General features: G+C 33.4%; 1 protein-coding gene across 1 annotated transcript in view; it reads right to left on the bottom strand.

Moving 5' to 3' along the window:
- Positions 1–16,761, bottom strand: part of FHOD3 (formin homology 2 domain containing 3) — a 630,786-nt gene that overhangs the window by 209,505 nt on the left and 404,520 nt on the right. Inside the window, 1 exon segment of the mRNA XM_074279229.1 lies at positions 16,639–16,750. Coding sequence (XP_074135330.1) covers positions 16,639–16,750 — 112 coding nt within the window.

The following is a 16,761-nucleotide window of genomic DNA, read 5'->3' as shown; positions in this document are numbered from 1 at the left end:
ATTCAACAACTGCTAAGTGAAAAAAATTCCACAAGATTCACCAGCAGAATAGTTCATCCATCTCTAACAAGGCAGCTTTTAACTCTCAAAAATAAAGTGCAAGTGAAGCTTAAAGATATAGTATTCTTGGTTCAGTAAAAAGGTAAATGAAATTCAGTTTTATGCTGATAGTAACAATCCAAAGCACTTTTATGATGGCCTGAAGGCTATTTATGGGCCAAAGGTCTATGTAAATCTCTACTGCTTAGTGTAGGTAGAGTTGAATTGATTAGTGATAAGGACTTGATCTTAAAGGGATGGGCTGAACATTTCCATAGAGTTCTCAACCTATCTTCATTAATTAATGCTGAAGCCTTTACGGTGTATACCTTCTCAGCTGAAGAAAAATTTTGAATGCCATTAGGCTACTCTTATATGGCAAAGCATCTGCAAAAGCTGACTGAAATCTTCTAGATTACATTACAAAAGGAGGCTATCCCCCAAGAGTTCAAGGACACCTCCACTATCTTTATAAAGGGAAAAATAGATTGTTCCGTGACAATCACAATCTGTCTCTTAATCACTGTTGGCAAGATTTTTGCCAGAGCCCTCCTTAACAGGCTGATTCCTCACTTGGAAAATGATCAAAACCAGGGTCGCTTCAGAAAGAGCCAAAGAAAGTACACAATCTTCATCGATTTGACCAAGATCTTTGATACTGTCAGCCATGAGGGCACATGGAAGAGCATGTCAAAATTTGGTGGCCAGAATTCATTGGTATTATATGCCAGTTCCATGACAGCATGTTAGCATAGGTTCTAGAAACTGACTTTTTAGTCACCAGAGGAGTGAAGCAGAACTGTGTGCTTGCTTCTGTGGTTTTTAGCATGATGTTTTCAGCACTGTTGTCTGACACCTTCAACAAGGAGGAAAACAGCTTGAAGGTCAGTTACCACATTGACAGTAAATTATCTCGAAAAGGCTATAAGACTAAAATGGAAGGAGAGCTTGACCCAAACAAATCATATCATTTTAGTCCTCTTTGAGCACAAAGAACAACCACCATCACGTCTACATATTCCAGAAATACATACAAACACATACACAGCAATTCCCTTGTCTGAAAAAAGTGTCAAATGTCATACTCAATCTTTCTCACCTACTCATCTTACACGTGGAGTCAGCTGCCAAAACCCATAGATTTTTAGGGTAGGTAGATGGCAAAATTGATAGAGTATGAACCCTAAAGTCAGGAGGACCTGAGTTCAAATCTGGCTGGGAGACTCTGGACAAGTCTCTATTTGTCCCAGTTTACTCATCTGTAAAATGAGTTGGAGAAGGAATTGACAAACCACTCTAATATCTTTGCCAAGAAAACCCCAAATGGGGTCATAACAAGTCAGATAAAAGTGAATGAACAACAAAGTCTCTCACATCTGTCTCCTTCACTCCACATACTGCAGCCACCCTGGTTTAGGTCTTCTCTCATGCCTGAATTACAGCAATCACCGTGGAATTTGTCTCTCTTTTCCCCAATTTACCCTCCACAAATGTGCCAAAGTGATAAACCTAGCTCTGACCATATTCTTTCCAGCACAATAAACTACAATGGCTTCTTTTGTCTCTATGATCAAATATGAATTTTTTTGTTTGGCTTTTAAAGCCCTTTATAACCTGGTTCTAACATACCTTTCTAGGCTTTATATATTACTCCCCTTTATATAATTTTCAGGGTGCCTAAAATAATGTTCTTTCTGTTCCTCACTGTGACCTAGGTTGTCATCATTTTTGCACAAACTAATCCTTTACCTGACCTATATTCCCCCTTCATCTCTGCTTCTTAGAATCTCTTCTTTCCTTTGAAAGTTCATTTCAAGTATTACTTTCCCATCCCCACCTCCTACTGATCTGCCAGTGCCTTCCCTCTTAATGATCTTTTACATATTTTGAATATAGTTGGTATATATAGAAACATGTATGTATCTATATATTCATGTGCTCATGGTATATACACACACATATATCTATGTGCATCTACATTTATTAAATACATACATATGTGTATATATATATATACAAACGCACATACATGTGTACCTATATTTTGTTGTTCAGTAATTCAGTCTTGTCTGACTTTACATGGCCCAATGAACTTTCATCTATGTGGTTTTCTTGGCAAAGATACTGGAATAGTTTGCCATTTTCTTCTCCATTGTGGCCCCATTTTATTGATAAGGAACTAAGGCAAATAGGGGTTAAGTGACTTGCCCAGAATCACAAAGCTAGTAAACATCATAGGTCAAATTTGCACTCAGATTTTCCTGATTCCAAGCCTAATGCTCTATCGCGTGGCCACCCAGGTGCCACATACATGCATACACATACTGTTTCCATCTAAGAATTACACATATATTTTATTTTCCAATTATATTGCACCTTATGCAATATAACCTCTATGAGGGCAATGGCAATTTCATTTTAGCTTGTTTTTATCATCTCTAGAACATACCTAATAATAGGGACTTAATAAATATTTATTGATTATGTCAAGTGCTACATTCCTTTAGGAATCTATAAGCTCACTTTTCACATCTTCTGTTCTTGCAAACAACTTTTTAGAAAATTCTTGTCATTAATCAATCTGTCTTTAAGAGAAGTCTGCAAAGCTTTGATTTCTGCCCTCAAAGTATTTCTTCTCAGTTCTGGCACAAGATTCTTCTTCATTGAGACTCCTATTTGGAATGACCTTGGAATACCATAAAGAAGACATTGGTATTTAAGTTTGAAAACCTGGTTAGGGATCTAGCTCTACTACATTCTAGCTCTGTAACTTGAACAAATCATTTAGCCTCAACAAGTCTCAGTTTCAGTATGTGCAAAACAGAGATGAATCAATCAATCAACTAATAAATATTTATTAAACATTTATAATATACCAGGTACTATGTGTTTACATAGACTTTGAATGCTGATGATTTCATTGAGATACATAGTCCAATCAGTAATAATCTTTGTGAATTGTTTCAGTTGATAAATTCTTCACCCAGTGGTCAATTTTTTCTTGATTAGTTCCTGAATTTAGATAGGTTTGAATCCCAAGATGAAAGAGATACACACACCATATCACTGGATACATGCTCAAAGTCCTTTTAGCTTGGTAGCATTTATTAGGGCTTGCCCTCTGCTGACAAAGCCTCTAGAAACTCAGGAACAAAGCATATGATAAATTAATAAATATTTGTTGAACTGAAAAATAGGAATAATTATCTAAGCATTTAAAAGATTTTGCTTTCTCTTTTCAGGTATTTCCAGAAGAACTTCAATAATAATGGAAATAGTAATAACAACTAATATCTACAGAGTGCGTGCTACATGCCATGCACTATAAAATTATTATTTTATTTGATCTTCACAATAAACTTGGAAGGTAGGTACTATTTTACAGATGAGGAAACTATGGTAGAGATGAAGTGACTTGCTCAGTCATACAACTAGTAAATATCTGAAGCCAGATTTTAACTTAGGTCTTCATGTGCCCAGGCTAACATACAGAAAACTAAGGAGCAAATACACGTATGTGCATACATGCATAAGTCCTCTAATTTGAACATATTCAAAATAGACCTAATTCAAAATTAACTAAATAGGTCAATTTGGTTCAATTTTTTTCTTTAAATGATAGAATCATAGCTGATATATCCATCACATAATTATGATTTATAACCTTTCCTTATCTCAAACAAAATTCAAACTTAACTAACAGAAATTATGAGTGTTGAGATAGGGCATTGATTATCTAATTTGACCAGTGCTCTGCAGGTTTTTAATAAATAGATACTGAATGATGCTGAGTGAGTGAGTGAGTGAATCTTTAGATTACTGATCTGGACAATTACTTTTCTACTAAAAATTCAGTGACCTGGAATAAGGAAAAGAGAAAAATGAAAATCAGGTAAATTTTGTCTCAGACACACACACACACACACACACACACACACACACACACACACACACACACACAAAACACACACACATACATACATACACACAACATCTTTATCTAACTATTATACAATGGAAAGAACAATAACTCTAGAATCAAAAGATGTAGATTCAAATCCCATTACTAATGATCAAATCTCACTGATGCTTTCGACTAGTCTGATATTTGGGAAATCTTATTAATCTCTCTGGGCCAAGTTTCTTTCATTAAAAAAATGAGAGGATTGGACCAGATAACCTCTTATGTCCTTTTGAGGGTTAATATGTAATGCTAAAGTCTTAGGACTAATGTGAAGCATCCAGAGTTTCAACCTTTCTAAGAGTTGCCTTTTATCAGGGTTGATATCAGTGAAAATTTCCTATACTTCTTCAGTACGTTTAAAAGCAATCTGTTCCAACCTGTCCTTATGCAGAAAGAAACTATATAAAATTTTTATGTAAACTATATGTAAAGAAACTAAGACGGGGAGAAATTACATACTATCATCAAAATCATAGGAAAAAGTCAGTGGCAGGGCTTACACTAGAACCTAATTTTTTTGATTTCCTGTTTAGTGTCTTTTATCTTTCTATGTTTTCCCTTCAAAAAATTCTTTGGTTTCTTCCCCCCAAAATCAGAACCAAAATTTTCTTCTCATCATCACTGACCCCAAAGGAAAATAAGACATTTGGCAAAACATCTTTTACATGTGTTTGTCTACATTAGTATAGGAGCTAGTCGGGGGCACATTCCATGCCTTTCATCATGATTGATAAATACACTGCAGGCCTTTAATACATACATACATATATATATATATATATATGTATTTCTACTATAAATAATAATGACATTGTAGTCTGATTTCTTGCATTTACTGGCTTCCATGCTGCTTTGTACTTTGCTGTGCATGTGGAGCTATTCTAGAGCTAGAACCACAGATGGGATCACTTGGATGAAAAGCTGAATTATGATTTTTTTTCTGTTAATCATGTGTGGTACACATGTTTAAGAATTATGTCATATCTCATCACCTTACATTTGAATGAAAAATGGCATTTTTTTCAAAAGCAGTGCTGAACCTAATTAGTGAGCTCCACGATTTATGTTTAAATTCCAGAAGAAGCCATTGCGTCTGGTCTGTCCCCCTGGCCTACATCTGATAACCAAGATCTTATGGGTTAATGAAAAGGGTTTGTCTACTCTGAAAAGAAGGGGATTACAAATGAGACTTGGATTCACTGAAATAATCCATGGAAGGAAAAACATTCTTGATTGACAGAATAGAATTGAACTTGACTTTGGATGGAACTTCAAACACCATCAAGTTTAGCTCCCTTAATTTACAAATGAATAAATTTAGACACAATAAGGTTAAGTACATTTTTCTCACCCCCACCCCTCCACTATCAAATAGCCAGTAAGTATTTGAGTCAGGATTTCAACTTAAGGTTTCCTGCCTCCAAGTTTGGTACTTCTATCCACTATCAATCAATCACTATTTATTAAGTACCTACTATTGACAAGCACTAAAACCACTTAGCCGCATGTGCTCCCTGGGGGTTACATTATTTTCCTTTGTCTCATGTCACCCAGATGAAACAAATAAAATGTATGCTTTGGCTCTCTTATTTAATTGGTTTGGTTCATCATTCAATGGTATAGACTGAAACCTCTTCATATCTTCTCATTCAGTAGGATTCTTCTTTTCATAAGTACTGAAAGTCCAGTACAATTCAACCCAAACTTTTATAGGAGCATACTATATAAAAGATATATTTCTTGATGCTAATGATACAAAGACAAAATAATATAGCACACCTGTTCTCAGGGAACTTAAGTACTACTGAAATTTAAGCTTTACAAAGAGTCAGAGACCATTCAATAATTCTTTTAATATCTCATAGGTATCAATGTAGCATTCAGATCTCAATACTCTACTATATCATAGTAGCATGGCGATAACTCTGGGTTTTTTTAAAAGTGATGCCAGTGGAATGAAAGTTCTGAAAAAATCTACCACAATAGAATGGCATCTAGTACAAATCTGGTATCAGAATGTGCCTAACTAATTAAGTACAATGAGAGTCATTAATACGCAATGGACCACCAACTTCTGAGGGGGCAGAGTGACCCACAGGCAGACAAAAAATAAAGATGCAAAACAAACAACAAGGACATCCTCCAATTAAATATATTAGTCATCAGGAAGTGCTAAGGACTAAATCAAATTATTTTTTCACATCTGCTTCTTAGTTGAAAAAAAAAAGGTCAAGTTAATTATATTGAGTGAGTTTTCTTCTTGCTTATTCTTCATATATTCAGCAGATATTTCATGAGTATCTCCCATGTACTTTGAGCACTATGTTATTGCCCTTTCTCACATATTCTCCCTCCTAGCTGGAGTCATAAAATTAACTATTCCTTTAAAGTTGAAATGCATTTTCCTTTTCTCTCTCTTTTTTTTTTAAGAGGCAAGTATGGAGACTCAGGGGGTTTAATTTCCTCCTGGACTGTTCTTTTTTTTTCCTTTTCAAGGAATTCTTATTTATTTACTGGTTCTGTTTGTTTACAAAGACTAAAATTTCCAAAAAGAGATGTAGATACAGATTCCTTAATGACCTGACATTCACACAACTTAAAATGACTCCTCCAACAGAGCTTTCTGTTGCCTCTGATCAATCTATTCATTTTCCCCTCTGGGAGGATGACATAAAACAATAATAAGGACAAAAATTCTTCATTTACTTCAGAAACTTTGCAGAGGAAAACATGATAACTCCCCTCCCCCTTCCAAATTTCTGTCTTTCTTTGGGCTTTTATTCTTTCTTTTTTTCCACTTCAATTTTGCCTGTGGTAGGTTCTGAAATAATTTGAATACTTTTCCTACCTCAGGTGCTTTTGAAAATTAATAGATAATATATTAATGAGCACACCAGTCCTGGGGGGCTACAAAGTTCCTATGGTTCTCCACTTCGCTTGGACTAACATATCACTACTAAAAGTCACCACTTTCAGACATTATATTGTTAGGCTCTTGTCCCCTGAAATGAAGGTTTGGAAAGTATCTAAATTGGCTTAAATTGGGATGCACTGCACATGGTAGCATTTAAAAACAGGATTTGGTCCTCAGGAGGTTGGTCATTAGTGGTTTCAAATATTCACAGTTTAGTGTGCCATGCCATGATGACTTTTTTGTCTCAGTGAACCTTTATAGACTACACTTAGAAAGGTGAGGAAGAGGTAGAAAGTGGGTGGCCTGTGGCTAGAATTCTGGGAACATTAAAAAAAAAACTCTAGTTGACTAGTTAAGAAAGGAATAGGGAATTGGGGCTTATGACTTATTTATGCAAGAAACATAAGAAGCATATTGAAATACATACATTATCTCATTTGATCCTCACAGCAAGCCTATGAGGTAATTATTATAATCATTATAGGTTTAGAGATTTTTGCTGGTTTACATAGCTAGTGAGAACACAAAACCCTTGAGAATGTCAAGAATCTATCCCATTAGAATATAAGCAATCCTTAACATTAAGATGGGTTACCTCTCAAAAGTTCATTTGGAAGTCAGGTGTTTGGAACTCAGAATGAATTTTAACCCTAGAAACCAAACTATACTTGTTCTTCCCACAAAATTCTATTTTAACTAATTTGCCTTAAATATAGTGTTATAGTAATAGTATTATAGAAACTAACTGCCAGTGTTTTTCATGGGAAATTGCATTTAGACATGACTGTCCAGAAGAAAATTCTCCTTACTTCTGCAAAGAAAACAGGAATTTTAGTATTTTACATAATCACTCCCAGCTCCCTTCTCCTCATACCTACTCCCTACACATTGTAAAGTATAGTACAGAGTTCCTCATGTTCAAAATATTATTAGTGTCAAAGAAAATAAAATGAATAAAAGTTTGTAGGTTAAAAAATGCAAAGCATGTTTAATGAAAGGTAAATCATCTAGGCTAAGTAGAATTCAGAATTCATATAAAGACTCAATAGTAAAAAGATAAAAAAAAATCATAGATAAGGTCATTTAGTCTAATTCACATTTTGTAGATGAAGAAAATAGAAGTCAATGTCAGAGGTGAAGAAAAGGGAGGGACTTTAACTATTGTTGCCAAATTAAGGAGGCTCCTGAATGCCAAACTCAGAGGTTTGGATTTTGTCCAGTAGATAATAAGGGAACCACAGAGGTTTTCGAACAGAAAGCAAAATGACCAAAGTGGAGTTCTGAAATGTTATTCTGGAGGTAACTACTCAAAAAGAATTAAAAGGTTGAAAGAATGAAGACAGGGAGACTAATTAAGAAACTATTGCAATAATCTGAATGTGATATTATAAGAATTAAAACTAGGGTTGTAGCAGCAGAAATAGGAAGGGACAAATTCATTAGATATGAAATAACACAGAATGTTGTACTTCAATATGGGAAGCAAATAAAAAATGCTAAGTATAGCTGACTGGAAGAACTGTAGACATCTATCTGATAAATTTATGTTAAAAATTAAATAAGGAAATCAGAAGCAAAAGCTGGTTTTGAGTGCACGATTAAGAGTTTGGGTTTTAGAGATCATAATTTTGAAATATTGACAAAGCATCCCATTTAGCAGGCAAACAGAGGTAGAGATCTGAGAATCATTGGAATAATGAATACAGTCAAAGCCATAGGAGTAGATAAAAATATCAAAGAGAAGAAATAAGGACAAATTCTTGGGGAATGGTTGAATTTAGTTAGTGTTGTAGGAGAGTGAAGGAAAAACTACTCTGAAGAAAAAAAAAAGAATTACTGGTAAGAAAAATAAGAGAAAAATAGAAAAAGGCAAAGTAATAGATAAAAACGGAGAAACTCTGAAAAAGAAGTGAGTGAACAATAGTGTCAAATGCATCAGAGAAGCCAATAATATAAACTTAGAAAAAGGCTATAGATTTTGGTCACTGATGACTTCTTATTGAATAATTTTAGTAGAATGAAGTACACAAAGGCAAATCACAATAATCAAAGAAATTTGTGGACAGTGGGCAGAAGCAATTACAAACCACAAATTTGAAAAGTTGTCTGGTTTATTGAAATTATAACAAACTATTTGAAAAATATCAGCAACAGTAATTGTTCCTTCAACAAAAATGAAGATTCTTAACTTTCCTATTTATCAGACAACAACAATGAGTAATTTTTCAGAATGTTCTGAGGAATATTTAAAATGGTTTTATTTAAAATGATTATCCTGAACTTGACATTATTTTTATGAATATTTGCTCTATTTTTATTACAAGTAAATTTTTAATTAAACAATTTTCCCTGGACCTAAAACTCAAAGGGCATAAAGAAAGAGCAAATAGACATGCATTTAAAGGAGAAGCAATGGATGTAATCTACTTGAATTCTCAAAAAGCTTTTGACAGAATTCCATACTAAATACCTTTTTTTTTTTTTTGGAAAAAAAATGAGTCACATAAAAAAGATCCCAGAAACAAAGCCAGAAATGAATGAATCCAATTCTGAATGTTACTAAGGAAAACATAATATGAATTGTCTTATTTAACATCTATAAATGAAATGAAGCTCAATATGCTCAGTAAAATTTTCACATTTCTTGATGCTAATAAACTCTAAGGAGTAAGAAAGGATTGCAAAATAACTGATAGATTTGGTGAATCTGTGCATGGGCAGAAAAAGAGCAAGTAAGTTAAGAAGACCATAGAATAAACACGAATCTATACATCTAATACATAGAGCCAGGACCTTATTGGTGCAAACAAATCCTCTGAAGAGAATGCATTAAACTGAATTCACACTACATATTTCTACTAGGCTGGAACTATAACTATATATAACATTGACTGTAACTATAACATTGAATGGCACATATTTGACTGCATGTGACCACTTTAGGGAATTCTTTATTTTCATAAATCAGGACTTAGCTGATACGCAAAATTAATTATAAGAAAAACTACGGAGATTTCTAGAGTGCATCAGCGATTATGAAGTATTTTATTCATATTATCTCATTTGAGCCAGTAGCAAATACTACAGGTATTGTTATTTCCAATTTACAGTTATGTAACAGGCTTAGAAAAATAAGCCTGTTAACATGTCCATGTCTATGATCAAAAGTAGCTAATAAATGCTAGAGGCAGCAGTTTGATTCTAGGACCCCTTGAATGCAAGTCAAGCATTTCAGTAACTGTCCAGATGGTACATTAGATAAAATAGCTCTGAGACTCTTGGGTACAACCTAATTGTTATTGTATATTATTTCCTGAGTACATTGGTTCAATGGGTGGTGGGAAAAGCCAACAAATACTGAGTATTAAAAACAAGATAGAAAATATCATTTCACTCATAAAATAGCTGTATTTGTGAATATTTCTTTTCTTATCTGAAAAAGTTTGAGGCTTACATTCTTTAAAAATTGTTTTATAATCATGTTTATTAATTTTTAACCTTTCTCTTTAAATTTTGAGTTATGAATTCTCTCACTACCCATAGTTCTGGCCTTATCTATTGAGAACACAAGCAACAATCAATTAATAAATATTATAATAGATCAACAAATAATAACAATTATACACGTGAAATCATATTAAATGTATTAGTCATATTTTAAAATAGAAGCAAGAAAAATAAATAAAATGAAAAAATATGTTTCAATCTGCATTTAGAATTCATCAATTATCACTCTGTAGGTAGATAGCATCTTTCATTATAAATTCTCTGGGATTGTCATGGATAATTTGTATTGATCGGAGCATCTCACTATTTCACAGTTGATCATTGTTAAAATTTTGCTGTTACTGGATACAGTGTCTTCTAATTCTATTCACTTCACATAAGTCTTCCCATGTTTTTCCGAAATCATCCTTCTTGTTATTTTTGTAGCAATAATAGTTCATCACAATTATATATCACAACTTATTCAGCCAGTCTCCAATTGATGAGTATCCTCTCAATTTCCTGTTCTTTATAACGAATAAAAGAGATGCTTTAATTATTTTTGCACATGTATGTTCTTTTTCATTTTCTTTGATCTCTTTGGGGTACAGACTTAATAATAGTATTGCTGGTCAAGGATACACAGAGTTTTAAATCCCATTGGACACCATTCCAAATGCTGTATACATTCTTTGGATGAACAAGTTCTTATACTTTATTGTGCAATAAGAAATTAAGTGATCTTACAAAAACATGGATAAACTTATACAAAATGATGAAAAACAGAATGAGCATAATCAAGAGAATATCAAATACAGTAGCAGAAACAATGTTTTAAGAACATTGAGTGAATAATTCATCTTGACTATTATAAATTCCCAATTAACTACAAAAAGACATGAAGAAAGATGTTATCTGCATTAAAAGAAGGAAGATAAATTGAAGTATATATATAGAATGATTTTACATATAAACATATATACACACATATTTTGTATGTTCATATAGAATGATTTTATAAAATACATATGTGTGTACATACATATAGGCATGTACACATATGTATACGTGTGTACATACATGTACACATATATACACACATCTCTAGGGTGGGGAAAGAGGAGGGAAGAAAGAAAAGTTACATAACTCATATATAGATAAGTTATATATATATGTTAAAGGAATTTTAAAAAGAAATAGCAATTTATATGCAACAGATTTGCAATTTCATGTGAAATCATATGTTTTCTCTTCGATTATCCTATGGAAATGCTTGTTTTATTATTAAGTTCAGATTAAAATACCTTTTTAAAAAAAGGTATAATGGAACTATGAGAGAAAACGTGGTATAGTGGATAGAGATGAGTCACTTTCCAACCACTTAGGGCTTTTGCTCAAACTTATTTGGAATTCATTCCTAATTCTTGCCTATATCACTTTTTAGGGTAATGAGAAGCATGAGAGTAAAAAAGACCTGTGTTTACTGCCTGTGACTCATATAGGCAGTATCTATACTGACGGGACTCTGGGCAAGTTGCTTTGATCCTATGGTGTCCTAAGTTATTTTCTATATCTAGAAATTGCAGATCAGATGGTGACTTGTATCTGTGGTAGAAGTTTCTAGTAAGGGAATTCTTCACATCAAGGATTATCTGTATTTTTTTTTTAAAAGCAAAGTCCAGAAAAGAACATTTAGAACAGATAAGGCTCTACAAAATGAGAACAATCCAAAAGATTAGGGTCTTCAATATGTAAAAGCAAAAACCAAGAGAAGGGAAATGGTAGAAATCCATAAAATTGGAAATACATGGGTAGAAAGAACAGAGATTTGTTCACCAAATCACAAAATACTAGGCTGAAACTTGAGTGTAGTAAATTTAAGACAAATAAAAGAAATTCTGTTTCACAAAGAAAGGAATGAACTTATGATGTTCATTACCCTAAGTGGTAGTAGAGGGAAAATTACAAGTGGGTTCCAATTAGGTTTACTAAACCACCACTAAAAAAAAAATTGGAAAACAACTAACCTTTCAAGTCAACGAGGCCTTCCAGACCTCCCTTGGCAATAGAATTCTGGCTTAATCCATCATGGGTCAGATCCAGTGTGGCAATTTCTGTATTCCTACAATTCCTCTTTAAGCATTTTTTCTTTTAATGTGAAACCATGTGGTCCAAAATAACCACAGATTAGTGAGTTTTTTTAAAAAACCAACACACTAATGCTGTCTTCTTTCCTTTTGGCAGCTACATTTTATACATGCATTTTGCATGCTGGCTTTTATAATCAGGCTTGGTATGATGATAATTCTGAAGTACTCTCCCCATGATTTCTCCAGAGGGCTTAACCATTTTTATGACTTCAGCTATCATTTCTATGGGCAGGATACTAGGACCAACCTAATTTCTAATTTAACACTTTCAACTGTCTATAAGACAGACCTATTGGGTCATCCTGCAATCACTTCAAACTCATAAGAACATAGAGCTAGAGCAGGAAGGGATCATAGGGGCAAAATAGTCCATTCCTGCATCTGAGAAATAAGAAAGAGAAGAAAAGGAAAATTTTAAGGATCATTTTTATTGATATTTGATAAACCAGGGTTCAAATAGATTGAATATACAAATAATTTACAAGGATAATAAAACTCAAGAAATAAGCAGGAAAATTACTTTTCCCCATTTGTAAGATGAGGGACCTGCTTCCCCTCTTAGGAAGCTTTTGGAAGACAGGAAGAAGATCAGATTTAATCAGAGATACAGTGTGGTACAGTGTCTGAAGCCTCCAACTTGGATTAAGAAGACTAAGATTCTAATGAAGAAGGAATTGAATAGAATTAAGAAAATGTTGCATACAGTAATAGCAATATTGTTTTAAGAATAACTTTGAGAGAATGTCATTTTGACTATTATAATTAACTATATTATTTAACTATATTAGCTATTAATTAATATTAACTATAAAGGACATTAACTATAAGGACATTATATTATATTAACTATATATTACTATATATGTAACTATATAGTAACCACATTATCTATAAAGAACATATGAAGAAAGATGCCACCTGTATTCAGAGAAAGAACCAATAAATACAAGTATGCATAGAATAATTTTACATATATATACATATGTATGTATATATTTATGTGTATATATTGCATATGTGTGCTTTTTTAATCCATAAAAGTAAAATTTTAAAAATAAGGCCAAAAAAGTTTTTCAAGCCTCAGCTCTATCTCTTGTGTGATGATGATTAAATCACTTAAAGCACAGATCCCTTGTTTATAAAATAGAAGTGACAATTCTTGCTGTAAGCGAATAGTAGGCGAAAAGAGCTTTTCTCAACAGTGATGAAAATTATATATAAATATAATATATATATATATATATATGTATATGGAAACTGCTGCTTAAAAGTTCTATCCAAATATAAGTTGTTTTGTGGCTATAATGGTGTCAATAGAAAGCCTTTTCCTTGACTGGGATCCAAGAAACTGGCAAGCAGATTCTAGGAGCAATTCTCCTAGGCCTATACCATTCTAGACTACTATTTTTAATAACATGTTTTCACTAGGTCCAAGGACAATAAACCAATGAATAAATTCATCCCAAAGCTCTCTTTATAGAAGGCAGGAATTGGACTTTCAGTTCACTCCACTCTCCATGGACAGCTCCACCACCAAGATGCAAATACACATAGTCACACAGCTAAGAAATGTCTGTGTTAAAATCTGACTACAGGGCTGGTGCTCTATCCACTGTACACCTACCTGTTCCCACTTACATTGAATTCTAAGACTTTAGTAGCATTTATCAAATGCTAGCAGTTTTAAATTCTCTGTTCTATTGTCCTCAACGAACAATCAAACTGTGCATACCCCTTTATCCAACAATACCACTACTAGGTTTGTATCCCAAAGAGATCGTGAAAAAGGGAAAAGGACCTAGTTGTATGAGAATATTTATAGCAGTTCTTTCTGGGTTGGCAAAAAAAACTGGAAATTGAGAGAATGCCCATTATTTGAGGAATGGCTGAATAAGTTGTGATAAATTAAGGTGATGGAATGCTATATATTATAAGAAATGACTTCAGAAAAGTCTGCAAAGACTTACATGAACTGATGCTAATTAAAGTGAGCAGAACCAGTAATAACAGTATATAAAGCAACATTGTGCAGTGATTAATTATAATGACTTATCTATTCTCATCAATACAATGAACCAAGACAATTCCAAAAGACTCATGATGGAAAATCCTACCCACACCCAAAGAAAGAACAAATGGAGTCTGAATGCAGACTGAAGCACTCTTATTTTTTGTTGATTTTTTTTGTGGGTTTTTTTTGTGGTTTTTCCTTTTTGTCCTGTTTCTTCTTTCACAACTTGATTAACATGGAGATATGTTTAATAAGATTGCACATTATAATCTATATCAGATTGCTCACTGTCTTAAGGAGGCAGGAAAGGAGGGAGGGAGGAAGAAAAAATTTGGAACTTAAAATCTTATAAAAATTGAATGTTGAAAACTATCTTTAAGTGTAACTGGAAAAATTAAAAGAAAACTATTTACAAAAAATTTATTTGTTCTAGAAGCAGAATTGATTTGTGTACCCTATGTAAGTACCAAAGAAGCTGTTCTCTTTGCTTGCTGGTCTTCCAGTATTTGATCTCTTAGGACTCATTTTTAGAGACCACATGGTGGTACTCCTAGTGAAAAGATAATTTCACCCAATTTCAGATTTATTAAATTAATAATCCTCTGACCATGGACAGTATGCAATGAATTAGCTTACAGGAAGAAAAGCTAATTTGAAGTTTTAATTGAACTCTGAATTTTCTGCCTAAAAGTAATTCAGCCCAAAGATTGAAAGCTGAGTAAAAGATCAGCAAAATATCCAAGAGACTGCCATAATCTCTAAGCACTTTGCCAAAAACCTATAAAGCCTTTAGACACTCTAGACAATTATACTGTCAATAGTTCTTTAACTTTAATAGCCAGTGTTCCTCAAACACTTCTTAGTTGTCTCTAGTTAGAACCCTAGTTAAGACATGACAGTCTACTGGCCTTTTTGCTCTGTAATTATGTTCAGAGCCCTGGTCTTTGCCTGATTCTGTCTACACTCATGATTTGGGAGAAAGGGAATAAATCTAGAGATGGTAGAACCACTTGGATGTGACCAAATGTTTGCACATGTGTATATGTGTTCAAAATATCTATTCTTTGAAACTCTATAAATGAAGCTGTAACTATATCTAAAAGGCAAAGCTTACATCTCTGCAGAGAAAGAATTCTTGCCTGCTCTCTTCCCTCCTCCAAAATGCAGTCTTTCTACACTCATGATCTTTGACTTCCTCCTTCTATCTACTCTACTGTTCTCTGATTCTTAGAACCATGAGACAGTAATTCTGAAACTTTTCAAGAATGAAAGCTTTTAAAAAGTGTTACAATTTTTTGTGGCCCTTTTCAACACTGAGGTGATTCAGGCCAATTCATAACCATCTGCATCCAGAGAGAGGATTATGGGCTGAATGTGGATCACAACATAGTATTTTCACCTTTTTCATTGTTTGCTTGCTTTTTGTTTTCTTTCTTATTTTTTTCCTTTTTGATCTGATTTTTATTATGCCCAATAAATATGTAAATATGTAAATATGTATAGACAAAATATTATAGGCACTGTTCTGTCAGACACAATTGTCATATCACTCACTATTACTTAAGTGCTTTCCCCCCTCACTATTTTTGTTTAATTTGTTAGAAGGAATAGCTTGTTAGATTGAAGAGGGAAGACAGGAATATATTTAGAAATGAAAATAATATAAAAACGAGTTATCAATAAAAATAGTTTTTGGCCAATCCCCACATGACTGAAACTATCATCTTATTGTTGGAGTTAAATAAAAACTGAAATGGTAATATTTGGTAGGTATATAGATAAGAGCAATCTTTTCAATAATTTTTTCTCTTTCCACACCCCAGAAGTCTTGGGAACACAGAGCTAAGAACCACAATTCTGAATAACTTTCCTCAAAGCTACTTAGTATCCTTATTCTAAAAGAGGAAAATGCTTCTCTTAAGTGAGTCACATAAAGGAGATGATCTAATGGTTGATTGCAATGTATGTATCTTACCCCTCCATCAAAAAAATGTGCAGCTTTTATGTGCCAAGTCTCTTTCATTAAAATATTGTTGTTTCTCAATCAAATGCTTAGAAGAAGAAAATACTTTACCTCTTTCTGTATCAACTGAGGAGACAGCCTGAATTAAAAGAGGTGCATTTGACTCTGTGTACTCCACAAACACCAGCAGTAATTTCAGGGCAGTCTTCACCACAAGGCGGAACTGGAAAGAAA

Source organism: Sminthopsis crassicaudata, chromosome 1, assembly GCF_048593235.1.
Source record: "Sminthopsis crassicaudata isolate SCR6 chromosome 1, ASM4859323v1, whole genome shotgun sequence".
Classification (NCBI taxonomy): Eukaryota; Metazoa; Chordata; class Mammalia; order Dasyuromorphia; family Dasyuridae; genus Sminthopsis; species Sminthopsis crassicaudata.
This window is presented reverse-complemented; position numbering and strand designations above follow the sequence as displayed.